Here is a 27,244-nt window from a genome sequence, read left to right as displayed (position 1 = left end):
AAAAAATTAATAACATTATTTAAATGAAATATTTCAATTTTGGAAAATTCAAATATGAAAATTTTTAATTTTCTTTATAAGTTTTTTTTCTGTTTAGAAAGAGGAGAGAGAAAGTGGAGGAGGAGCAAGAAGCATCAACTCATAGTTGCTTCTCTTATGGGCCTTAACCAGGCAAGCCTGAGGTTTCGAACAGGCGACCTCAGTATTCTAGGTCAGGGCTTTATCCTTTGTACTACCACAGGTCAAGCTAATTTTCTTTTTTCTTTTCTTTTCTTAAATGTTTATTTTATTGATTTTAGAGAGAGAGAGAGAAAGAGACAGGCACATTAATCTATTCCTGTATGTGCCCTAACTGGGGATCGAACTAGCAACCTTTGGACTTCAGGACAATGCACTAACCAACTGAGCTATCCAGCCAGGGCCAGGCTAATTTTCTTTATAAGTTTTGAATAAAAATAATATTAGCTAAAAGAATAAGAACAGTTTCTAAAAAGGTGTTAGTAACCACGTTAAAGGCCAAAGACAAAAGTATAAAAGGTATCATAATTTTAGACAAATTTTTCTGACAGTGATTTTAGTTATTAATGGAAAATAATGGGATTAATAAAAAATTTGGAAACTTATATTACAATTATGTATTAATGTTTTTGAGAAAGGGTTCTTTCAGTGACAAATTCTGAATAGATCTTTAACATATGATAGATATTAGAAAAAAATCCACACAACAGATAATAGACCTTTATGCCTATTAGGTAAATAAATCCTATTATTCCAGTACTTGATAAAAGTATAATTCCACTTTTTAAGGTGATCATTCATATTTTATACTAAGCTCTGACATTTTCTACTTACTAGATATTTATATTAAAATACTTTTTGGTCAGGAAAAACACCTTTGGATTACTACAACATGTAGCTTGAAAGATATTCTATCAGTTCTGATTTCTATAACTTTCTAACTGAAAAATACTGCTCTACTTACAGCTACACCAAATACATAGCTTGTACTGAGCTTGTGCAGCCTCAGCAGGAAAATGTTAGCATTACCCAAATGCATATTTGCATATTTTAAATATATTCTTTTAAAATGAATTAATGTAAATGAGAACCCTTGGTATTTATTATTCATTTATTGAGCCAACAAATATTTATCAAGCGTCTATTATGGCCTATTAAAGTAGAGAAACTAATGCCTGACTACAAAGATACATTAAACAGTCTTCACTCTCAATGAAATCACAATCCAGTTTCTTTCCTTAGCAGAAAGAACGACTTCACCTGCTCAAGTAATTTCTCTTGTTGGCTACCTCAACTCTTTAAAGTCGGAAACATAAACTGATATTAAAATGAATAAAGAGGACAATTCTGACTATATCCTATATTCTTAAAATTAATTACAAGTCATCTCAGTAGTAATTTTATTTTATTTTTTTTTAATTTTTTATTTATTCATTTTAGAGAGGAGAGGGAGAGACAGAGAGAGAAAGAGAGAGAAGAGACAGAGAGAGAGAAGGGGGGAGGAGCTGGAAGCATCAACTCCCATATGTGCCTTGACCAGGCAAGCCCAGGGTTTCGAACCGGCGACCTCAGCATTTCCAGGTCGATGCTTTATCCACTGCGCCACCACAGGTCAGGCCTCAGTAGTAATTTTAATGTAAAAGCTAAAGTAAGAGTCTAGTTAATTCATCTGAGCAATTATCTTAAAAATATATATTTACAAATAAGACAAAGAAACCAAAATTTTCCAGAATATAATTCTATCCCGATATTAAAAAATATAAGGCACTTAATGGAGGGCAAGATTATTATGATTTACATATAATCATTTACCAAATCCCTTGGCAACTTTGGAAAAATTCTTGAAAAGTGCTTTTCTATTATGGTGCATCATTTAACATTAATGAAACATTATAAATAGTTTTTAAATATCGAATTCTTAGCTCCTTTGCACCTCTAAAGCCTAATATTAAATCAAAGTAATCTAAAAAAATTAGGCCGAAGGACTAACTCCACAGGGACAACAAACCTAGGTTTTAATTTTTACTGTTTGTTGCCTTTGAAATACATTTAAAAGTTAATTAGTTTAAAATACCTTTAATGTCAGTCAAAAGGGTCACCAATGAAAACACCTCACGTCAGTGTAAAATCAACAGCTGATTTAAAGTGGCACATGGAAAATGTGTAGCCTTTCATTGTGAAAACACCTAATCTTACAACAGCACCGGAGTTTGAATAATAAGGCTCTACAGAATTAGATAGACTTAAGGTAATTAGATGACATACTTTCTATGGTTTCTACCAGTGTAAATTCAGTGCTAAGAAAGACACCCTAGGTATAGTTTGCAGCATTTTATTGTTCATTCTTATTCCATAGTATAATAATTATAACTGTGACTTTATTATCCTGAACTCCCTAAAATTTGCTAACTCCCTCCTCCAGCCACCTATACCTAAAGGTTTATATTTTCATTTTAGGGTCTCATTTTCTATACTGAATGGACCCATTGCCACAATGAAGAAAGCACCCTCAAATATTGTACTTAAATTATCATAAACCCTAGTTGTTATTGGCTCTGGCTATTGTCATTTTAAGTGTATATTCTAAGTAGCTAAGAAAACTTTGCAACTTAGCAGTTTTATGGAAGAACATAATCAAGAACATGATAACCATATTCCTTTTATAAAACACATAGATCTTGAAAGAAAATGCCTGTAACCACAAGTCTCACTACATTTTTCTGTCTCTACTCTAACATACCGTGTTGGTTCGCCCTTCATCACCGTTCCTATCTAAGTGGCTGCTGAAAGATCCACAGCCTCTCCTGTTTCTTCTTCTTTTGTTTCAGCTCCTTCACTTACTTTCTCCGTCTCTGTTTCAACCTTTTCTCCTGTCTCACCTGGAAAAGTAACCAAAAGAGATATTAAGAGACGCATATTCAGTTGGTTTAATAAAGTACCCCAGCTGGTTTTCCAGTGGAGACAGCTCTTAATCTTTAGATCTAAACAATGAGCTTTTCTGGTGGTTTCAAGAAAGGTGATCACCCTGGTTCTCTCAGATCCTCTGAATTCCAGTGCCAATGCTTCTGAATCTGGAGGCCCCAATGCAAATCTGTCTCCCTAAGAAGTCAGTTTGCACAACAGTGGCCTCCACGCTTATGGGTGGAGTCAAGTAGTACCTGCATCTTTTGATAGGACCATACTCCTGTTCACCAAGTGCCCCTTGGCTCCACATGACATTCCATGCGCCCCTCACTTCACTCACTGTCATTATGCTAGGCCCTAGGGCAGGGGTAGGGAACCTTTTTGGCTGAGAGAGCCATGAACGCCACATATTTTAATCTGTGAGAGCCATACAACGACTGACCCGTATACGTTATGCATTATCCAATAAAAATTGGGTGTTGTCCTGGAGGATAGCTGTGATTGGCTCCAGCCACCCGCAACCATTAACATGGGCGGTAAGAAATGAATGGATTGTAATACATGAGAATGTTTATATATATATAAATGTTTATATATTTATAAATATATAAAATATATATATATATATATATATATTTTTTTTTTTTACAGAGACAGAGAGAGAGTCAGAGAGAGGGATAGACAGGGACAGACAGACAGGAATGGAGAGATGAGAAGCATCAATCATTAGTCTTTTGTTGCGCATTGTGACACCTTAGTTGTTCATTGATTGCTTTCTCATATGTGCCTTGACCACGGCCCTTCAGCAGACCGAGTAACCCCTTGCTGGAGCCAGCGACCTTGGGTCCAAGCTGGTGAGCTTTTGCTCAAACCATATGAACCCATGCTCAAGCTGGCGACCTTGGGGTCTCGAACCTGGGTCCTCAGCAACTCAGTCCAATGCTCTATCCACTGCGCCACTGCCTGGTCAGGCTAGAATGTTTTATATTTTTAATGTTATTATTTTTTTATTAAAGATTTGTCTGCAAGCCAGATGCAGCCATCAAAAGAGTCACATGTGGCTCGTGAGCCATAGGTTTCTGACCCCTGCCCTAGAGACTTGAGTTTGCCAACCCTAGTCTATCAAAGATACGCTTTCCTTGCTTCTCCCTTGTTATTCCCAGAGTACTTTTACATATTTCATTGAGTGCTTACCTCAGTAGACTGGGGTAATTTTCTTAAATTCTGCCTTCTTCCCACTAGACTGTGACCCCCTCAAGAATAGGAGCTATCTCTTACTCCTTTTGCACCCTGGCACCTAGCATGTGATTAAGCCCACAAAAACTGCAGTTAATAAATGAAAGAAGAAACAGATCAATAAGTGCTTTACTTAATTATAATGTAAAGCTAAAATTTGTCAAAATGTAAATCATGCCCTAGAAGAAACCTTATTAATAAGTCCAATAAAGAATAGTATAAATACCATTTGTTTTTACTCTGGCAAAGTACATTTTAAAAATAATACATGCCAAGACAATACATTTGCCCCAATCCATAGGCAGACAGGGGCAAACTGATCATTTTTTTCCCTTATTGAATTTATTGGGGTGACACTGGTTAACAGAATTATACAGGCTTCAGGTGCCCAATTATACAACACATCATCTGTACAGTGTGCTGTGTATTCACCACCCCAAGTCAAGTCTCCTTCCATCACCATTCATCCCCCCTCTACCCTCCTCTACATCCCCGACTTCTCCTCCCTCCAGCAATCACCACACAGTTTGTCTGTGTCCATGAGTTTTTCTCTCTTTTTCCCCATTTTTTGCTCAGTCCCTCCACCCTTCTCACCCAGTCCCCACCCTCGACAGTTGTCAGCCTGCAACAATTGAGTAATTGTGTGTGTGTGTGACAGAGACAGAGAGAGAGAGACAGAGAGAGAGAGAAAGAGAGAGGGACAGATAGGGACAGACAGACAAGGGAGAGAGATGAGAAGCATCTATTCTTTGTTGCAGCTTTTTAGTCTTAGTTGTTCATTGATTGCTTTCTCATATGTGCCTTGACTGGGGAGCAGAGCTAGTGACCCGTTGCTCAAGTCAGCGACCTTGAGCTTAAGCCAGCGACCATGGGGTCTTGTCTATGATCCCACATTCAAGCCAGATGAGCCCACGCTAAAGCCAGCAACCTCAGGGTTTCGAACTTGGGTCCTCTGCATCCCAGTTCAATACTCTATCCACTGTGCCACTGCCTGGTCAGGCTGCAACAGTAATTTTTTAAGGCTAAGACTGGCAAAGATGAAAATTATACTCTCAGATCCATTATTTGTATGTTGTTTCATTAGAAGGTTAATTCCTCCACAAACCATCTGTCATCTTTACTTTGATCCTCACATCATACATGGGACCTGATGAAGAGTGAACTTGGAACAATTCAGAAATTTTAATATGTTGCTTCAATACTTGGTTCCATTCAATGATGAAATTCTAGGTGAAAACTATGGACACAGACTATGCTTTAGAAAATTTTGCTAGGAAACCAAATGCCTGCTTTCCAGGTATGGCTTCCGCCTTTGGTTTGGGTCAAATGAACTTCAACCACCAGGAATAGAGTCCTCAGTGGCTATGTGTCAGCCTCCTCCCCTAGGGATAATCTCCTACAGAGCCCACCTACACACCCTAAATCTTTACCAACATAATTCTTACCCTCAATATGTTGGTTCTCCTTGTTACTGTGAATTTTCCTGACAAATTCCGTGTTGGTCCCTGTTTCTAGAATTCCTGTTGGATGCTCCCCACTTCCAATTACTCCTTCAGGCTGACTCTGCTCCATGTTTCCTGGGCCTTCAGGACTTTCATGAATCAAATCGTTCTTTACAGCCATTTCCACAAGCTGGCTTCCGTCCGGTATTTCCAGACATCCATTCTTTTTGGGAAATGTTTCTTGAAGTTGCTGCTTTTCTGCTGTTTCCAATAACTGACTTCCTTCTGGTGTTTCCAGAAATCCTTCCTCTTTGGGCATTGCTTCTAGAAGCTGAGACTGCTCACCTCTTCCCAGCGTTTCTTGAAGTTGATGCTGATCAGTTGTTTTAACCAGCTGACTTCCTTCCAATATTTCTGGAGATTCGGTCTCGGGGGGAACTGTTTCTAGGAGTTGGGGCTTTCCCATTGCTTCTTGAGGTTGTGGCTCTCTCCCTGCTTCCAGAGGTGGAATTTTTTCAGCCATTCTTAGAGGGTTCATCTTTCTGGCAGTCTGTGGAATCTCAGCATCTCCGCCCACTCCGAGAGAGTCCCTCTCTACTGCTGTCCTCAAAGGCTGATGCTTGGCTTCTGTTCCTAAAGGTTCAGTCTCGGCATTTCCCTCTAAAGGCTGGACCTCTGTCACTGCTTCCAGATCTTTCTGTTCTTCTGCTTCTGGATTATCATCTTTGCCACCTTGAAGAAGAGGCCCAGACTCCTTGGGTCCCTGTAGAGGCTGAGTCTTCTCTGCGGATCCTGGTGGGTCTGCAGCATCCTTGGCGAGGGGCTGCTCATGAAGGGACTTCACACCATTGGTTGTGGACACCGCTGGAATCTTGAGCTTCTCTCCTGGAGGAAGGCTTTCCTTTTCCTTGTCATAAATAGTAGGTTCTCTTCCCAGCGAACGTGGTTTGGGTTGAACAAAGCAGGACTCACTTTCGTCTGTGGTTGAAAAATACATATTTGAAGTTACTTTTTGGTCATTTATTTGGAGAAGAAAAAGAAAATACACACTATTATTTGGTATGTATCTTGAGAAACTACATTGCTTTCAAAAAGTAGATTTACAGTTTAAGATAGTCCACGATACAAATGAGAACAGAAAGGCCATACCATGATCCTAACACCCCCTAATTCAAATCTCTTTACTGTCTTCAGCTCAAATACCTCATCTTAAACATTACAGTCCTCCAAAATCACAGGGGTTTTTTTTTCCCATTTGCTCCTTATGCATCATCTCAAGGCTCCTGCCCCATATTCTAATTTAGTCACTTTGTTTTGTCATGTTCTTGTCCCTGTTCCACCTTTCTTCCTCCTTAGACTTAGTTGAAGATTTCACCATGTGTGAGCCTTTGGCTGCTGGAACCGTCTCACTTTCCTCCTAAAGTAAAATGACCTTCAGTGGAAGGAAGAGGCCCCATGACAGAGAAGTCCCACTAGGTAAAGACTAAGATGTCTGGGAAGGAAGGTGGTACGTTCAGTTCAGCCTGAGTTTCATTTCATTTTCGGGGCATAGTGGGAAGAGAAATCAAGGGAGAGTTGGAAAACATGCATTTTTATTATGGCTCTTCCTCCAGCTGTGTGACCCGGGCACTTAGTTCCCAACGAGCAGGTCTGTAGACGGGCAGTAATCTGCTTCTCCTACCTGTCTCAGAGTTGTATGAGCCATCACCTCACATTACACAATGAATGCAAAAGTCAGTGTGGCAACATGTTTGTATTCTTTGACCCAGTGATTCTACTTCTGGAAATTTATCCTAAAAGCATAAATATCAAGAAAATGCTTTGAGGAAAAGTATATCATCTCTGTATTCTTTAAAAGAGCAAATGCTGGAAAACAAAAGTCTAACAATTGGGGGAAAACAAATATTCTGCTAGATAAAATATTACTATGCCATCAAAAAAAATATGGTTAAGAAGACCATATGCTAAAATAAAAAAAGAATTATGATATATAATATATAAGTAAAAAAACCAGCACTCACAGTTGGGTTGATCAAATTAAACAGTGCCTATAACGAGTTTATTAGCACAAGCTCTTCTGTGCAATTAAGAGCTCAATCAGCTATCAATTTTATATACAGCTGAAAGGGAGTGAGGAGGGAAGTCACATCACAAATGGAGGGAGAAAATGGGCCTCCAGATGATATATTTCTTCTTCTATACATTTTTCCAAAGATAGTTTATCTTTTCTTTTTTTAAAGATTTTATTTATTGATTTTAGAGAGAAGAGAGAAAGAGGGGGAAGGAGGCAGGGGAAGAAGCCGGAAGCATCAACTCATATGCGCCTTGATCGGGCAAACCTGGGGTTTTGAACCAGTGACCTCAGCATTCCAGGTCAGCGCTTTACTCACTGTGCCACCACAGGTCAGGTGATAGTTTTACTTTTTTAATTTTTTCCCTAAGTTACCCCATACCCCAGCTATACATCCATCTATTAAAAATTGTCTGCTTATCTAAAGTTAAGATATACAACTAATACTAGATCTCGTCTTTGATTTCCCCTTCTCTAGTGGCAAATATTTTCACTCCTCTAGCTATTTCGGAGGGAAACTCTTTTCCGTATCTCTCAGTGAATAGCTATTTCATGGTTTTTCAGTTGGGGCATTTCAATTAACTTCCACGATGGAAAATAAAAACAGCTCCTTTTATTCCTTCCTCCGTCAACCCCCACCCTCTCCCATACATATTCACATTTCCTTTTAATTCACTAACTGAATACTAGTAATTATTTAAAATAGTAATTATGGTCCTAGCTGGTTTGCTCAGTGGTAGAGCGGAAGTCCTGGATTTGATTCCTTGTCAGTGCACACAGGAGAAGTGACCATCTGTGTCTCCTCTCCTCCCCCTTCTCTCTCTCCATCTTCCCCTCCCGCAGTGATGGTCGAGCATGTTGGCTCCAAGGGCTGGGGATGGCTTCATGGAGCTCCCACCTCAGAGACTAAAAATGGCTCATTTGCAAGCATTAGCCCAAGATGGGCAGAGCATTGGCCCCAGAGAGGGGTTGCTGAGTGGATCCCAGTCAAGGAGCATGCAGGAGTCTGTCTATCTCTCCTCCTCTCATTTAAAATAAAAATAATAATAAAAAATACAATAGTAATTATTTGTACCTTGGGTTATATCTATATTGTTATATGGACATATAACAAAAATGCCTGCTTGGAGCCATATAGTAAGCTATTATTTTGTGTAAATTTTTTTTTTGTTTTTAATTCAACTCACTGCTAATTGTTTCTCTCTTTAATACATTTTTTCATACAAAGTCATTTCCTACCCTCTTCCAGTCTGGAGAGGAACCAGAGCCTGGGGCTGGAGAAGCAGGTTTAAGAAGGAGTTTGAGGCCTTGGCCGGTTGGCTCAGCGGTAGAGCGTCAGCCTGGCGTGCAGGAGTCCCGGGTTCAATTTCCGGCCAGGGCACACAGGAGAAGCGCCCATCTGCTTCTCCAACCCTCCCCCTCTCCTTCCTCTCTGTCTCTCTCTTCTCCTCCCGCAGCCGAGGCTCCATTGGAGCAAAGATGGCCCGGGCACTGGGGATGCTCTGTGGCCTCTGCCTCAGGCACTAGAATGGCTCTGGATGCAACAGAGCGACGCCCCAGAGGGGCAGAGCATCGCCCCCTGGTGGGCATGCAGGGTGGATCCCAGTCGGGCGCATGCGGAGTCTGTCTGACTGCCTCCCCATTTCCAGCTTCGGGAAAATGAAAAAAAAAAAAGAAAAGAAAAGAAGGAGTTTGAGATGCCAGCAGCAGGCTGCGGGCCCCAGGGGTCCACATGACAGAACTGAAAGGAGGACTGCCCTTCAGCTCCCCTCTGCCCTCATCATGAATGAAGCCTTCAAATTAATAGCATGCGAGGTAACTTAACCAAAGGGATTTCTCAGGTATATACAGAAATTATGACAAGATAATTCATTTATATATCACACAAAAGAATGTTCTGGTGATGACTGCCTTAGGGAATTAACAGAGAAGTATGTAAGTAAACTAATCACAGGCATCTGCCAGACTATATTTTCTGGTAAAATAGCTATTATAGTGATTAGTACTGTCAGTTAAATCCAGTCATTCCAACTTTAGGTGAGTTCTTCTTCTTTTTTTAAGTGAAAGGAGGAGAAATAGGCAAACAGACTCCAACATGCACCCCAACCAGTAACCACCCAGCAACTCCAGTCTGGGGATGATGCTCAGACCAACTGAGCTATCTTCAACGACCTGGGCTGATGCTAGAACCAATCAAGCCACTGGGTACAAGAGGGGAAGAGAGAGAGAGGGGGAGAGGGAGGGGAAGAGAAGCAGATGGTTGCTTCTCATGTGTGCCCTGACCGGGAATTGAACCCGGGATGTCTGCATGTGGGGCCAACACTCTAACCACTGAGCCAACAGGCTAGAGCCTCTGGGTGTATTCTAAAGGCATCATTCTTCTAGAGCAGAAAGCATTCAGGGGAAATATATGTGGACACACCTAAATCCTACCCACGTAATTTTATATTTTGGAAAAGATATTATGCTATCAGTCTAAGTCAAGTTCTCCTCCAAAGCAAAAGCTTTGTGAAAATTTATTATCCAAAAATGTTGTCTTAGGAGTCCACAAATGTTGATCTAAGGGGTCTATCAATTTTTTATCATAACTAGAACATTTACACCCATGATCACAATGTCAGTTTTCATCCTTATGTACTTTCCCTAAATATTTTTTATTATTATTTAGAGAGGAGAGAGAAAGAGAGTGGGGGGTTGGGGAGAAGCAGGAAGCATCAACTCATAGTAGTTGCTTTTTGTATGTGCCTTGACCGGGTAAGCCCGGGGTTTTGAACCAGCAACCTCAGTGTCACCTGGTTGATGCTTTATCCACTGTGCCATCACAGGTCAGACTTTTTTCTCTTTCTTCTCAAAGATTGTTTTGCTTTGTTTTTAAGAAAAAGAGAGGAGCCCTGGCCGGTTGGCTCAGCGGTAGAGCGTTGGCCTGGCGTGCGGGGGATCCGGCTTTGATTCCCGACCAGGGCACATAGGAGAAGCGCCCATTTGCTTCTCCACCCCCCCCCTTCCTTCTCTCTGACTCTCTCTTCCCCTCCCGCAGCCAAGGCTCCATTGGAGCAAAGATGGCCCGGGCGCTGGGGATGGCTCCTTGGCCTCTGCCCCAGGCACTAGAGTGGCTCTGGTCGCGGCAGAGCAACGCCCCCCTGGTGGGCAGAGCTTCGCCCATGGTGGGCGTGCCGGGTGGATCCCGGTCGGGCGCATGCGGGAGTCTGTCTGACTGTCTCTCCCCGTTTCCAGCTTCAGAAAAAAAAAAAGAAAAAGAAAAGAAAAGAAAAAGAGAGGAAAGAGAAATAAAGGTGCAAAGGAGGAGCAGGAAGCATCAACGCTGCTTCTTATATGTGCCTTGACTGGACGAGCCCAGGGCTTCCCACAGGTGGCCTCAGCATTCCGTTGGTGCTCTATCCACCGTGTCACCACAGGTCAAGCTCCCTAATCTTAATGGTATATTTGACGTAGGCAAACGTTCTTAACATAATATTTTTATAACACAACCTGAAAATAGTCAACCAAGATGGGAAATATTACAAAAGAATATCACTCTCTCTAATATTTTTTCTGGGGTAGGCCACAGTAGCTAAAACATCTTTCAAACGATCACAAAAAATTAAGATAAAATGCTAAAAGTGTAGTGACACATTCACTTTGTATTTATATTGATTAACTGCACTCTAACTGAATTTGAAATAAATGTATTTTGGATGTAAGATTTCCTAGCTGAATGCTTAAAAGTTCTTTTTTCCTATGTGATAGAGGAAAGCAATCTGCTATAACAGGGAGGACAGAGAGCTTATGACCTTGAAAATGATACTTATGGGTTTGAATCCTGGCTCCTCCAGTTACTAGTCTTACTAAGCCTCCTTGTGCCTAAGTTTTATCACCTGGAGAGGGGGAGAGTATCAGCAGAGCTGTTGTGAGGATTACACGACGTAACACCTGGACAGCACTAGCGCAGTGAGTGGCACCCACCAAGTGACAATCAGTGGTGGCCATCACTAGTCTTATATGTCATATAATAGCCCTAGCAAGGAAGAGATTGTGGTGGAGAGACAGAAAAGTAAGGTAATTCCATTTTTTCGAATACTGGTACCTTTCTCTGAGCCTATTCAGAAAAGAAAAAATCATCAGAGTAAATAAATGAAAAGGTTAGAAACAATGATTGTTTCCAACCATCTCTCAAGAACACAACAATAAAGTCTACAATCACCACTGACATTTCCTTTCAGAACCAGATTTCATATTCTTTGGAATGTTTTTATCCCCAGCTACTGAGAGAAGTACAATTTTTGGACGTGTTCGACCTCTCTCCTCTTCAGCCGGAGCAGGGCATCCCAGACTCTTCTGATGTTGGGTGTGAATCCTGATTCCATCATTTCCTTAACTGTGCTATCTAGACAAGTCCCTAACCTCTCTGGCCCTCAGTTTTCTCCTCTGCAAAATGAGGACATTATGTGTGCCTTTCAGGCTTGTTAGGAGAATTGACCGAGGTGATAATGTGTGTTACCCAGCAAGGTGTGTGATGTGAGAAGGTTCTCAGTAAACAGGGCGGGCCTGATGGCCAAGCAGCTTTCTCACTGCACCCGGGTTTCCTGCTGCAGGGGTGAGGGGGAGCTGAACTCCAGCCTGTGTGCACCTGCAAGGCCACGTGTTAGAAGTAGACAGGGCTTCTTTTTCTAATCTCACAAAGGTCCTTTGTGGCTTAGCAGTGGCCTGTCAATAAATTATAGCTAACTTTGCAACAGACAGAATGAACTATGACATTAAAGGACTTCAATAAAAAGTCACTTAAACACTATAAAGTTGTCAAAGTTGGCCTATAAAATTCTGTTGTTACAATGATTGTTAATAGATAAACATGACTGTTAATAGATAACATCAGCCATAATTTGACTGGACTTGACTGGCATGAATAAAGGCCACTGAGAGCCTTTTTTTTTTTTTTTTTGACAGACTCAGAGAGAAGGATAGATAGGGACAGACAGACAGAAAGGGAGAGACATGAGAAGCATCAATTTTTCATTGCAGCACTTTAGTTGTTCATTGACTGCTTTCTCATATGTGCCTCAACTGTGGGGCTACAGCAGACCAAGTAACCCCTTGCTCAAGCCAGCGACCTTGGGCTCAAGCTGGTGAGCTTTGCTCAAACCAGATGAACCTGTGCTCAAACTGGCTAGCTCAGGGTCTCAAACCTGGGTCCTCTGCATCCCAGTCCAATGCTCTATCCACCACCTGGTCAGGCGAGAGAGAGCTTTTTCAATAAATAAAAAAATAAATAAATATGCTTCATTATTGACTTTGATTTCATTTTAGTCATCAAACATTCATCAAGTGGCATCTGCATGAAAGCTCTGGGCTGAGCACAGGGGTTACAGCGATTAACAAGGAAAATCTGGTCTCTGCCACCTAGAGTTTACTGTCAGCAGGGAAGTTTAAAGAGCTACTTCCCTCATTAAGCCCAACTTGGTACCTACACATTACCTCTTACCCAAGGGTCTCCACAGGCTCTGTCCCTATGGTTTTGTGAACCCCTGACATACCTCCTTGAGGTAGAAGGTACTACATCATTTCTTCTAGCACTCTAACTGGAAGGACAGTGAGCTCTTTTGCCCACAAAAGCAGACATCCTATGCCTAATCTGTATTATTATGTAATAAATATTGCAGACAGATGCATTGTTTCCACATCCAAAGTTGTTTAAAGAAGTGTCTGTTTTCTGAACCCTACATTTTATCAAATCATACACCGCTTTGGGCCTAATCCTTTGGTGCTCATTATCTCTCTTGATTTTGCTGTAAGTTGATCCATGCACAAATTTGTTGTGACAGCTGAACTAACAGAAACCCGGTTGCAAGCACCGTTTTGATAGGCACACAAAGAAATTAAATACGAGGCAGCATTACAGGAAGGATTAGAACTAGAGCTAACATACCTGGAATTCACATTATGGTGGAAGCTTTTCAACTCAGTTCATTGCCCTAATCAGAAATAAAAAGTTTTGACTCAGCAAGGAAAAAAACTCAAGGTCAGTAGTTCCTATCCCATGCGTATGGCATATCAGGATCCCAGAGACCTCACTGGCCTATCTTTGGGGTTTTCTAGAGAATCAGTGAGAAAGGGGGGATCTTGGTAATTTCCCTTGTTGTCACTATTTCTAAGTTTTTGTAGCTTTTGAGCTTTGGGACCCCAGAGGGGCAGCATGAGTCAGCTCCAAGGGAAGAGCCCACTCTTCTTCCTTCTGATTTCTTTATTTAGCTTTCTCCTCAGTTCCATTCTATTATTTTATCCATCCATCCAACAAACATTTGTGGAGCTAATGGTGGTGCTACTCTACATATTTTTGCCCCTTTCCCTCATCAAAGTATGTAAAAACACTGTCGTTGTGAGCCATAGTACAAATGCTAATCCCAAACGTGCATTCTGCTAGTTGATAGATGTTAACAAGATCTTCACATTTTGACGAGAGATGAACTTATGTAATGGAAGTATGAAATCGTCAGCCAAAAAACTCCTATAGAGTATTGCACACTAAACAGACTACAGTATAATAGTGTAAACATAACTTCTATATGTACTGGGAAACCAAATAATTTGTGTGACTCTCACTAGTGGTCTGAAATCAAACCTATAATATCTCTCAGATATACCTGAATTATCCCCATTATCCAGTTGAGCAAATATGGCACAGAAAGATTAAGAACCTTTATCTAGGAGGGGCGCACAGCTAGATTTACGCCCAAAGGAATGTGATTTTACTTTGAAGATTTAGGTGTTTTAAGACAAATTGTGGCCCCAGAATCTACACCATCGGCATTAGCTGGTAGTTGTGCTGTTGTTGCTATAATGCTGACTCACAGGCCCCACCACAGATCCACTGAACCAGAACCTGTATCTTAACAAGATCCACAGGTGGTTAGGTTATGTACGGCAGCACTCTGCGGTCATCAAGAAAAGGCATAAAGGAGCTAGTTAGGGGAGACAAAAGTGGATGACGAACACACAGAACTCCTGGGTGTGGCTGTCCCTTATTCTCCACAGGCACTGCTGCCTGTCATCAAACATCTGGTGTGATCACCGTCCTCATGCCAGTACTCCACGGTCAGCACCGTGATGAGTATATTGATTTCACAATGAATCAAGAACCTGAGCTGGTCTAAGTGAGCTCCACGCTGGAGAGTGAGAGTTTTGTCTGACTTCCATCATTTCACCCATGGCTGGGTTTGCTGAGCCTTCACCTGGACTAGTTCACAAAAAAGAAGTCTTCTAATTTCTCTTCTGGAATTAAGTACTTGCAGTACTTTGCTCTCTGAGAACTACGAGCAAGTGCTACATTGAAGTGAGGTGGCTGTTTTCCCAGCTTAGCTGCTGGGATTAATGTGCCTGATTCAGTCAGGGTGCAGTGTACAGAGGCTTGTGGCCAAGAGCCCGTGTCTGTGCTTATGAATGGAGCATTCCCAGCAGCAGGTAGCAAATCCATGGCTGGAGTGGAATACATTTTGCAACAGAGTAGTTATAGTCATATCAGACATTTGGGCCTCAAGTCTGGTGTCAGTGCACCCTGAAAGCCCCCGGTACCAGAAAGAGGTGGGCAGACCAAGCAGCATTGTGAGCCCAGGTCTTTCTGCTGACTGCTGCAGCTTCTCTCTCGGGTTTAGGGATCCGTATACAGTGCAGATCACATTAAGGGAAATGGGGGATTTTCTTTCCAAGGCCAAGGATGAAAAGCCACTTGTAACAAAGCAAAAGTCTTCCTCTCAGAGGCCTATGCACTGTGAGACTAGCACTGGACTTCTGGCACAGCCAATTAAAAACTGAATTGAACGAGCTTTTTTCTTCATAAAGCAGAGCATAAGAAAAAGCGTTGGCCCTGACTAGTTGGCTCAGCGGTAGAGTGTCAGACCCGCATGCGGAAGTCCCAGGTTCAATTCCCAGTCAGGGCACACAGGAGAAGCTACTATCTGCTTCTTCATCCCCCCTTCCCTCTTTTCTCTCCCCGCCCCCTCCAGCAGCCATGGTTCATTTGAGCAAATTGGCCCCAGGCACTATGGATGGCCCTATGGCTTCACCTCAGGCACTAAAATAGCTCAGTAGCCAAGCAACGGAGCAATGGCCCCAGATGGGAAGAGCATCGCCCTCTAGTGGGTTTGCAGGGTAGATCTTGGTCAGGTCTCATGCGGGAGTCTCTCTCCCTCCCTGCCTCTCACTTAATAATAAAAAAATAATAAACTTAAAAAGAAAAGAAAAAGTGTCAATCTACAAAGAAGCAAGTTTGACCAAGAATCATGAAAATCATTCAACTGGGAAATTTCAAAAGATTACAGTATAAAACATACATTGACTCTTAACCTTCTTCAAGTGTCAGAAGCTCCAAAAGGAGTTATTAGACAAGTTTAGGAGGCAGTGATGAGTCATGTTGAGAACAGGTCCCCTTGATATGATGCAATGAGAAGGGCACTTTACCTCTGTGGTCTTCCTCTCCAAAATCCATTACCCCCATCACACCATTAGAAAAACATCAAAAAAATCCTAATCCCAAAAGTTTACAAAATGCCTGACCACTACTCCTCTAAACTGTCAAGATCATAAAAAAATAAATGTAAGAAAATGTCATAGTCAAGAGGAATATAGGAAGACATAACAACTAAATGTAATGTGGTGTTCTAGATGGAATTCTGGAACAGACATAACATTAGAGAAAAACTAAGGAAATCTGAATAAAGTATGGACTTTGGTTAATAATAATGTATCAGTATTGGTTCATTAATTGTGCCAAACATAAACTACTAATGTAAGGTGTTAATAATAAGGAAAAGTGGGTATAGGGTATATGGGAACTCTCTGTACTAGCTTCATAATTTTTCTGTAAATCTAAAAGTATTTTAAAATAAATATATAAATAAAATTATATATATATATATATCTCACATATATATAATAGCAATGAACAAGAGTAAATAACCTAGCAATACAAGATGTTGTAGTCTTAGAAAAACTGTTTCATAAACTTTGGCCATTCTCATTCTAATACCACTTTTTTTTAGAGAGGGGCAGGGGAGGGGAGAGAGGGGAAACGGAGGAGAGAGAGAGAGAGAGGTAGAGAGAGAGAGAAAGAGAGAGAGAGAGAAGCATCAATTTGTTGTTCCACTTCGTTGTGCACCCATTGATTGCTTCTCATGTGTGTCCTGACTGGGCCTCCAACCACAACCTCTGGTCAAGCCAGTGCCCTCAGGATTGAGCCAGCAACCCCAGGATCAAACCAGCAGTCTTCACACTCCAGGACAACACTCTATCCACTGCACCACTGGCCAGGGCTCACATACCACTTTTATGATTTCTTAATATTTTCCTACCACTGCTATTACTGACAATATTTTTAATTATCCCTTTTCTTTAACAAACTTACTAAAAATAAAAAGTCAGGAAATCAACAAATTTAGAGATCTAGAAATTGGTCTTGACAAAAAAACCAAATCTTGGGAAAGAAATAAAGAAAAAAGGAATTTACTAAAATTAATATTAATGACAAATAATTTTATTGAGGACTAGAAAATATTCTAAGCCAAGGGTCTGCAAATTTTTCCTGTAAAGGGACATATAGTAAATATTTTCAGCTTTGCTGAGTATAGTGTCACTGTTACAACTACTCAACTCTGTCCTCATGGTAAGGAAGCAGCCATGGACAAATATAAATGAATAGGCATGTTTGTGTTCCAGTAAACTTTATTTACTAAAATAGGTGGCAGGCTGGATTTGGCCAGTATGCCAGTTTGCCAGTCCCTGTTCTAGGCAATATTTGGGCTACATTCAAGGTGCATTATCTGTATTAACTCATTTATTCCTCAGAACAACTCTATGAAATAGGAACTACTGTTAATCCTATTTTGCAGATGAAGTCACTGAGCCATAAAGAGGTTGAGTGGCTCAAAGTCACAACTAATAAATAAATTATCCTGAACCAAGATCTGAACCTAGTCAGTCTACTTCAGATCCACATTATTCATTTTTTTTCCTTTGCAAAAGATGCTGTATTTCCGTGATGGCGAACCTTTTTATAAAAACCGCCCACTTTTGCAATGCTGGTCAACCTGGTCCCTCCCACCCACTAGTGGGCGTTCCAGCTTTCTTGGTGGGCAAATCATGGCGCCATTTGGTTGCTCCGCTACCGCCCACCATGAAAGTTGGAACGCCCACTAGTGAGTGGGAGGGACCAGGTTGACCAGCACTGCAAAAGTAGGCGGTTTTTATAAAAAGGTTCGCCATCAGGGCTGTATTTCATAGTTTCACTGAATAAAGTGATGGGGAGAATGGAAAGTCATGGACAAATGAGGATATGGCAGAGTTAAAACAGTTATTATTAAAGAGGAGGAAATCCACAAGGATTAGACGACCCACATTCTTAATCAGCGCTCTAAACTGTCAGTATGTTGAAATTCTCTCTCGGGGACGCGTGTGTTCTCTCTCACTCTCTCTCTCTTACACACACATACATACACACACATTTGAAGTGTACAGGTAATCACAGCCTCTCAAAGCGAAAGGAAATTTGCCAAAGGAAACCATGTGGTTCCTATCAATCTTAGGAAAATGGAAGGGTAAGCACAGGCCCCAAAAAATCAACTAAAGAAAGGAAGGAAGCTCAGCGGTAGAGCGTCGGCCTAGCGTGCGGAGGACCCGGGTTCGATTCCCGGCCAGGGCACACAGGAGAAGCGCCCATTTGCTTCTCCACCCCTCCGCCGCGCTTTCCCTCTCTGTCTCTCTCTTCCCCTCCCGCAGCCGAGGCTCCACTGGAGCAAAGATGGCCCGGGTGCTGGGGATGGCTCTGTGGCCTCTGCCCCAGGCGCTAGAGTGGCTCTGGTCGCAACATGGCGACGCCCAGGATGGGCAGAGCATCGCCCCCTGGTGGGCAGAGCGTCGCCCCTGGTGGGCGTGCCGGGTGGATCCCGGTCGGGCGCATGCGGGAGTCTGTCTGACTGTCTCTCCCTGTTTCCAGCTTCAGAAAAAATGAAAAAAAAAAAAATAAATAAAAAAAAAATAAAAAAAAAAGAAAGGAAGGAAGAGTTCCTTATTGTTATCAAAGATAAGTGATGAAAGAAGAGAAAGAAGCTAGGAGGATAGTTTCAACAGGACACTTAAATAGAGGTCCTTGCTGAAAGCAGCTGTTACGTTCAGTTCGATAACCTTCTCGTGAAAACAATAGAGCAGTTGGAATGCCTATCCCAGCGGGTCGTGGCACACAGAGCACAACACTTGCACAGCACACTGGGGGAGGGAGGAAGCTGCACCTGGAGCTGCCCAGACCCTGCTTGGCTGCTCTAGACACAGGAGAAACGCTGGCACACTGTGACCTATTCTCATAGGCTGGGAAGCTGTGATACACATAGCAAAGGACAAATATAGTTCGGTCACCATAAATAAACTACAGTAGCATTAGCTGGGCAAGACTGAGAGGATACTGATAGATGAATCAGGGCAGTCTGCAAAGTGTGGGGTGCTCTCCTCCTGCAGGGACCCTTTAGGATTTTAAAGGCAAGCTGCTGAAAAGAACAGAAAGGGGCTTTTCACTGAATGTAAAATCTAATATATTACAGACTTGAAAAAGTATTGTTCCCGCCCTGGCCGGTTTGCTCAGTGGTAGAGCGTTGGCCTGGCGTGCAGGAGTCCCAGGTTTGATTCCCGGCCAGGGCACACAGGAGAAGCACCCATCTGCTTCTCCACCCCTCCCCCTCTCCTTCCTCTCTGTCTCTCTTCCCCTCCTGCAGCCAAGGCTCCATTGGAGCAAAGTTGGCCCGGGCGCTGAGGATGGCTCCATGGCCTTTGCCTCCGACGCTAGAATGGCTCTGGTTGCAACAGAGCAATGCCCCAGATGGGTAGAGCATCGCCCCCTGGTGGGCGTGCCGGGTGGATCCCATCCGGTGGGGTGCATGCGGGAGTCTGTCTGACTGCCTCCCCATTTCCACTTCAGAAAATACAAAAAAAAAAAAAGAAAAAAAAGAAAAAGTATTGTCCCCAAATGACTATCCTGGTGAAGGGAGCAGTCAATTGATAGACAAAGAAAACAGTTGATTTGATGGTCCATCCTTATGACATTAGGGGAAAGAAGTAAATTGCAAGGACTTTTCTTTCACTGGAGAGGAGGCAGGTCAATCACTGGCAAGGGAGGAGCATTTCAGGGGCGGGGGCTGAGGGCACCCTGGGGGAAGGCATCTGGAAGGGCTACAAAGAAGCCAGGAGAGGCTGGGGCTCAGGTCAGACAGAAAGTTTGCTGAGCAACCTCTTGGCATGAGCTATTTCAACTTGTGGCCCATAAGCTCAAGTTCTTTTTATATTTATCTACCTTAGGTGACGTTAATTGATGCTATTTTGATGTCCACTTTGAATTATACTGTCAGCCCTGGCCATTGGCTCAGTGGTAGAGCATCAGCCCCGTGTGTGAATGTTCCGGGTTCGATTCCAGGTCAGGGCACACAGAAGAAGTGACCATCTGCTTCTCCACCCATCACCCTCTACCTTTTCTCTCTCCCTGTCTCTCTTCCCTTCCTGCAGCATGGCTGGATTGAGCAATAGAACAATGGCCCCAGATGGGCAGAACATCACCCCTTAGTGGGCGGTGGATCCTGGTCAGGGCGCATGTAGGAGTTTGTCTCTCTACCTCCCTCCTCTCACTAAATTAATTAATTATATATTATATATATTAATTAATATATATTATCATGGCCACAGAACTCTTGTATATAAATATTACTGTTGGTGACCTGGAAAGCAGATAGATGTAATTATGTTGTCTAGTGATGTTTCCTGATCTTGCATCTTGACTTTCCTACTTAATGTACATTAGGGAACTTCATTTATCTAAACTGGTCTAATCTGATGTGCTTACCCCAATGCAAGTTAAAACATACAGATTTAAATAACAAGAGGTGTTGGTATGAATAAAGACCAGGCCTTATAGTCTTGTGTGTGATTAGAGAAGCCAGACTAGAGGAGAGGCCAAAGGGACTGTTGAGAAACAAGGGTCATCCATCCCTCCTAGCTGTGAAGCTACAGCCATCCAGTCCCCAGCCCAGCCCGGTTATTCTGGGGACCCCAAACCCCAAAGCCTCTTGGGCTTGTCCGTGGGAAAGAAAGTGGTGTCAGTTGAATTTGCTCCTGTGACACAGGATGCCCCTTCTCTTCTCCGCCGAGTCCTGATGACCACCCCTTGTTTCTGTGCGGACTAGCACTGCACGGCTTATTTCACCTGCCTTGGTGAAGCACGATGCCCACGGAACTTTAGCTGTTAAAAACAACGTGGTATTTTCCATCCTCATCCTGAAAGAGCAAAGCTCTGACACGCTGATGGCAATTCCCAGGTTCAAGGAAGAGAATAATAGCAACCGCCCAGGACAGTAAGATGCTTCTGAGGTCATTATGGTATTTTCCAGACATTAACACTCACTTGGAGAGCTTTAGTTTGGTATTTTGATTTTTTTAAAAATCAATCAGCACCTACTAGTACTCACACTTGTACATGCCAGGATTTGAGCCTAGCTGAGTTTGATGCTTTTTATCAGTTTTGGTGAGCCTTTCAGTAACTCTCACAAGTTTTGGGTTTTTATTTTAAACTTGAGGTTGTAAAACATTAACATGAGTGAAACTTTACACAGGAGCTGGGATATGTGGCAGCCTTACATTTAACAGAACACAATGAAACTTTGTTTTGTTATGTTGGCCTTTTCCTGTACGACTAGAAGACCCTCTTAACACCCCAACACTCTTCCCGAGCACATCATGGCCAAAGTTACCGTCCATTATTATTATTCTGTGGCTCCCAATTCCTACTGTCTCTCTGCTTTTCTAAGTAGTACTCTCACCCCCCTGAATCTCCATCTCTGTTGACCCATTCATCACCCACCCACCCACTTTACAGACATGGATTACATTGCTATGTGTAGGACAACATGACAAGTGCAGGCCAAACTTCACCTAGACCCCGGATGGAACTGGAGCTATTGAGATACTGGCTCTGAGTCCTTGGGCAAGTTACTCATCCTCACTAAGCTGCAGTTTCCTAGCTGTGTTTGGTTATACTAATGTTTCCTTTATTTCTAAGGCTCTTGTAGGAACTGAATAAGATCATGGACTAAAGTACCTGGAACCAAATGGGTATTCTTACCTTGTCTCCTGACTCCTGCTCCATGCCCATGTTTTTTTGTTTGTTTGTTCTTTAAGTGAGAGGAAGGGAGATAGAGAGACAGACTCCTGCATGCTCCCTGACTGGGATCCAACCGGCAACCCCAGTCTGGGGCTGATGCTGAAAATAACCTCAGCATCCAGGGCCGACCCTGGAACCAACAGAGCCACTGGTTCAAGAGGGGAAGAAAGAAAGGGGAGAAGGAGGGAAAGAGAAGCAGATGGTCGCTTCTCATGTGTGTCCTGACCGGGGATCGAAACTGGGACATCTGCATGCCGGGTCAATGCTCTATCCACTGAGCAAACCAGCCAGGGCCTCATGCTCATGTTTTTATGCTGCGGCATCAAAGGCCTCAATTTTAGAAAAAGACTTATTGTATTGTTGCTAAGAGTGTAAACTGGTAAAACCCTTATGGAAGGTATTTAGGCAGTTATTTATCAAAGTTATAAATAAACATACCCTTTGACTTAACAATGTCACTTCTGGAAAACGGTCCTACAGTTACACTTGCACACATTCAAAATGATGTATATATGAAGGAATTCATTTGCAGCCATTTGCAACAGGAAAAGACTGAAAATAAATGCCCCTCCATAGGGGCCAGGTTAAATGAATCACACAATGTATTACTAAGCAAGTGTAAAAAAAGGAGAAGGAAGTTCTCTATATATCAATATAGAAAGATCTCCATATTGACAGGTGAAAAAAACAAGGTGAAGAATAGTGTTTATAATATACTACATTTTATGAATAAAGATGGGAAAGAGAATAATATTTACAATGTATAAAGAAACTTTGAAAGAATATACAAAAAAACCACAAAAACCTAAAATAATTTTGCCCTTGGGTGAGATCAGAAGTAGGAGGTATGATTTTCACTGCATGCATTTTTCAAAGGTTTCCAATTTTTTGAGCCATGTATGCAGTTCTTATATTTCATTTTAATTAGCTACACATGATAACCAGTCCTACCGCAAAGACTTACCAAACATTCCCTGGATGCCAGGCTCAAGAGGGGACACAAAGACATACAAGATGCAGTCCAGAGACTTCTAGCGTTAAAAAGAAAGAAATCCCATTTGTATAATACTGGTTTGCAAGAAAAGCCTGTAAAAATTCATTTTAGTGTTAATGATGTTTGTTATTCAATTAAACCCCCCCCCCCCCCACACACACACACAAAATGTTTGTCTACTTAGGACAATACATTTCAATGCGGAAATACTGGTTGAAGACTGAAGGTATCGCCACAGTACAAAGAACAATTGACCTAACTGTGTGCAAGTCAAGCCTCATCCCATTGCCTAGGCAGCAGGGACTCCAAGCAGCTAGTGAGAGTTCCGGCTAGAACAAACAAATGACTAGCTGTCAGAAGAAATGTACACATTAACCTAGCAATGAATTTGTCAATAATTACCATTTATTTATTTTCTCCATGCTGGTGCTTAAGCGGTAAAATCTCAGGAAGAAGTCTGCCACAAATGGAGAGCATTTGATTTAGAGAAGAGTTTAAGAGAGAGTTATCCATGTAAGCAGGGGCTGGTAGCACTGGCAGGAGGGTTCAGATGCCAAAGTTCTAGACACCGTCAGGTCCATTCAAGTCTGTAAAGCCAACAAAACCTTTCTGTTCGATTCCATCAGCTACTGATGGCACTAAAAAGAACAGAAATTGCCTCAATATTCATAGCTCGGTTCCAAAAGAAATTCCAAACTCAATCTGTCTGTTCTTTGTGGGGGGGGGAAAATCCTCTTTCCTCACACATCTTAGGGCATTCAGTAAAAATCGGTGTGAGTACTGGTCCATACTTTGAGGAGCACTGGGTAATCAACCATTTATAACCAGAGGCCATTCTCCACCTCTTTCCCCAATCAGTGGTGTTTGGAGGTGATAGAAAGCTCAGTGGTATTCAGGGTCTGATGGGTCAGACAAATGTCTCCCCGTGAATGGGTTTTCCTATTCATCCTAACAGCTTCTTAACCAGTCCTTTCACATTTTAGTGTTACAAGATTTAAGAGCTATAAGAGATCTTAGAGGTAGGTAATCTAGTTCAACCCATTATTTATGATTCTTTTACTGATAGACTAATACTGCATCATGTATAACAAACAATTCTTAAGCCAGTAACAGAAGGTTGTTAGGCAGAACTGTCAACACAAATCCAGTCTACATGGCTACTTAATGCATTTTAGCTTTAACCAATGAGGTTCTAAGGTTGACACTGTGAATTTAAAAGAATCTCTTATGATATAAAGATTATCTGTATCTCTATGGGAAGGCACTGGAAGTTTCTCTACAGCTATGCACTCTACTTAAAATATCTCTATGGTTAAATGTCCTCCAAATATTCCTAGTTAAACTTGGAAGTTATATTTTATTATAACATATTTATATTATTTATTCATCTATGTATCATAGTATTACATTTATATTTTTATTATAATATATATCTAATTTAGGGATTATAATAAATACTCTATTATAGAGTATTATATAAATACTCTATTATTTGTATTTCTTTTGTTGTTTGCATCATGGATAACCACACCTCTAGTGGAGATCTAGAGTGATTTGAGGCAAAAAACAGATTTAAATCTAATTATCATAAGCTGGTTTAAGGAGGAATAGGTCCACTCTGGAATCAGAGTACCTGAATTCAAAGCCCAGCTCTGACTCTTAAGGAGCCCCATAACCTTAGACAAATTATTTATTTGCTCTTATATGTAAAATGGGGAAGTCATAATACTTCGTCATCACATTATTGTAAGGATTACATAAAGTACTGCATTCACCAGGTGTGTACCAAGCATTGTTAGGCACTGGGTGGTACAGTGAGTACAAGTATGTACAGGACATTTAATAAACTTGGACTGGTTTTTATCTAACAGCACCTACAAACTTGGGATTTTATATAAAGAAGTAGTCAGCTGCAGAAACAGGAATGAATTATTTATCTGACCTCCAATATCATGGAGGAGAAGTGGTGATGAACATACAATAGTATCCAGTTACAGGACAGTATTGTCTGATTGAGGCTCAGAAGCAAAACATTTGTTGGTTGATTCAATATATGTGTTGAGCAATTTATGTGGTGTATTAATTAATTTTCTATGCACTAAAACTGTTTGTCAGGCGTTTTAGCATTTCTTTCAAATAAAACCCGTATAAACTTAGAACAGCAACAAAAGCATGAATAAATATTGAAAGAGTGTGTGTGACTTATGTGTATGGTTATTCATATTAGTAAATTTTTTAAAAGAGATCATTCACTATTTTATGAGAGAATTAAAAACCCCATTCCATCTATTAGATATTTCTACCCCTCCCCAACAGTAACATTCCCAAAAATACATGTTTTTTTTATCAATTTAAAAATCTATAATGATGAATTTAAAGCTCCATGATTTAAAGCAGGATGCTACTCCCCGGACACCTGGGACAAGGCAGGGGATATGAGAAGCCAAAATAATATGGTGTATCTTCCTGAAGCTTTTCTTGATTTTCACATTGAAATCAACAAGGATTTAACATGGACCAGAATGCACCATCAATCTGACTTCAGAAAATAAAACATGAAACATCAAAGAAGTTATTGCTTGCACTGGCCTTTCGAGAACATATTTGGGGTACAGAGAATTCCGTACCCCAGAAAAGCTAGCAAGCACCATGCAATCAGGAATGGGTTTTCCATCTTTACACATTGTTATCAGTCAAAAGGGGTTTTGACTCTCTTTTATTTATTTATTTTTTGCCTAATTTCAATTTTTTTATTGCTTTCTATTATCTGCAGAGGCTAGAAAGAAATTATTATAGACCACAAAGAGGACTGTAGTAAAACATTTCTGAGTAGGACTCAGTGTCTTGAGCTTTGAAACAGCATTCATGAAAACCGTGCTTTCTCTCTCTACTGCAAAATCAGAAAGATATTTCTGTTACTGGAATAACACGAGGTGCTAAAAGAAGAATTGTGAAAAGGAGTTAGTCAGCGTATAAAATTTTCCCCGAAGTTAGTGTTTAAAAAATTGTTTTGATTAATTTAGAGAGAACGAGGAAGAGGGAGAGAGGGAGAGAGAGAGAGAGAGAGAGAGAAACACTTATTGTTCCACTTATTTATGCATTCATTAGTTGACTCTTGTATGTGCCCTGCCCTGGGATGGAACCGGCCATCTTGGCATATGGGGAAAACACTCTAACCAACCCCTCCAGGGCCCTAAAGTTAGTCTTGAAGAAGACTGTAAACTAGCTTAAAGGAATTTGCTTAACCTTCAGAGCTTTGTCCAAAATGTTCGCCATTCAAAATTTAAGAAGAGAGTCAGCTGTAAAAACCCAGCCATTCTCTATTTCATTCATCTGCTTTTATTTTCACAGCACTTATCATTATCACTGTCAGAAACTATCTTAATAATTTGTCTAACTTGTTTATTGTCTGTCTCTTCCACATCCCAACTTCAAAAGTAGAGTCACTTACATCTCCAGCACCTAGCCAAGCACCTGGCTATTATACTGCCTACTTGATGCTCAAAATAAACCATACTTTTTAACTTTCTTGATAAGAGTCAGTGATGGGCATTTTTATTACTTGCGTATTTGTCAAGAAATACTTAAGCCAAGGATAGGGGGAAATGTATATGACCTCGTCAAAAGTGCAGGGACCTGTTTGAGGAATGACTACCCACCTGTACTTTCTTCACCTTTGCCATTGCCAATGCTGAAACGCTGACGCGAGGGCAAAGCAGAGGTCTCTGTAGAAAATGGGCACACATCTCTCCTTACGACCAGTGAATTTGCCCCTTTGCATAAACTGAAGTTTCGTATTTTTATATTAAAAAGCAACTATTGTTAAGGACAGGAAAAGACTCTTCTGTTTAAGAGAATGCGGAGCCCAGCCTTGTTAGGGATGTAACGCCCGCGGGCACAGCGCAGGCCCTGGGCCTCGCGCGTCCAGGCGCACGCGGATGGCCGCACCCCGGTCACTGCAGCGCCATTCCAGATTGCAAAGCAGTCGCACTGCGCTCAGGGTCCCACTCCCTGCCTCAAAGAAAATCCCGCTCCCTGCTGGGCCGGTGGGGGGTGGGGGGGGCACAAGTCGCACCCTTCGGACCCCCGGGGAGCGAGCCGACCAAAATCCCAAGGCCCGGGCAGGGGTGGGGCTGGTGTTCCTACTCACCACTGCGGACCCTGCTGCTATCGCCGGCCTTGAGGGCGCTGCTGGAGCAGCCCATGGTGGCGCCGCCGCCGCGGCGGACAGGAGTTCGGTCTGGTGGGCGAGTGCAGCCACCTGTCCCAGGCCCACGCGGTATTTGCCCGGGAGCCTGGTTCCCGCACGACAGTCACCACAGCGCAGAAGTTCTTCCAGTCCCGCGGCCCGGCTCCCGCGGCGCCAGAGCGCAAGCGCACAGCGGAGCGCAGGGCGG

At 42.0% G+C, this 27,244-nt stretch overlaps 1 protein-coding gene across 6 annotated transcripts; it reads right to left on the bottom strand.

Moving 5' to 3' along the window:
- Window positions 1–27,244, bottom strand: ERICH5 (glutamate rich 5). 6 transcript variants are annotated; one of them, XM_066379191.1, is made up of 6 exons: window positions 26,507–26,541; window positions 23,250–23,434; window positions 22,818–22,884; window positions 5,604–6,578; window positions 1,637–2,897; window positions 1–1,405 (listed from the first exon to the last, which is right to left on the bottom strand). In XM_066379191.1, exons 2-5 carry the CDS (start codon window positions 23,250–23,252, stop codon window positions 2,791–2,793), a joined length of 1,152 nt encoding a protein of 383 aa, XP_066235288.1. In that variant the 5' UTR covers window positions 23,253–23,434; window positions 26,507–26,541; the 3' UTR covers window positions 1–1,405; window positions 1,637–2,790. The 6 variants fall into 6 exon arrangements, with proteins under 6 accessions (XP_066235288.1, XP_066235291.1, XP_066235292.1 ...); XM_066379194.1 differs by lacking the exons at window positions 23,250–23,434; window positions 26,507–26,541 and adding an exon at window positions 26,998–27,244; XM_066379195.1 differs by lacking the exon at window positions 23,250–23,434 and having other exon boundaries at window positions 22,818–22,939; window positions 26,507–26,564.

The sequence above is a fragment of the Saccopteryx leptura genome, chromosome 3 (genome assembly GCF_036850995.1).
Source record: "Saccopteryx leptura isolate mSacLep1 chromosome 3, mSacLep1_pri_phased_curated, whole genome shotgun sequence".
NCBI lineage: Eukaryota > Metazoa > Chordata > Mammalia > Chiroptera > Emballonuridae > Saccopteryx > Saccopteryx leptura.
This window is presented reverse-complemented; position numbering and strand designations above follow the sequence as displayed.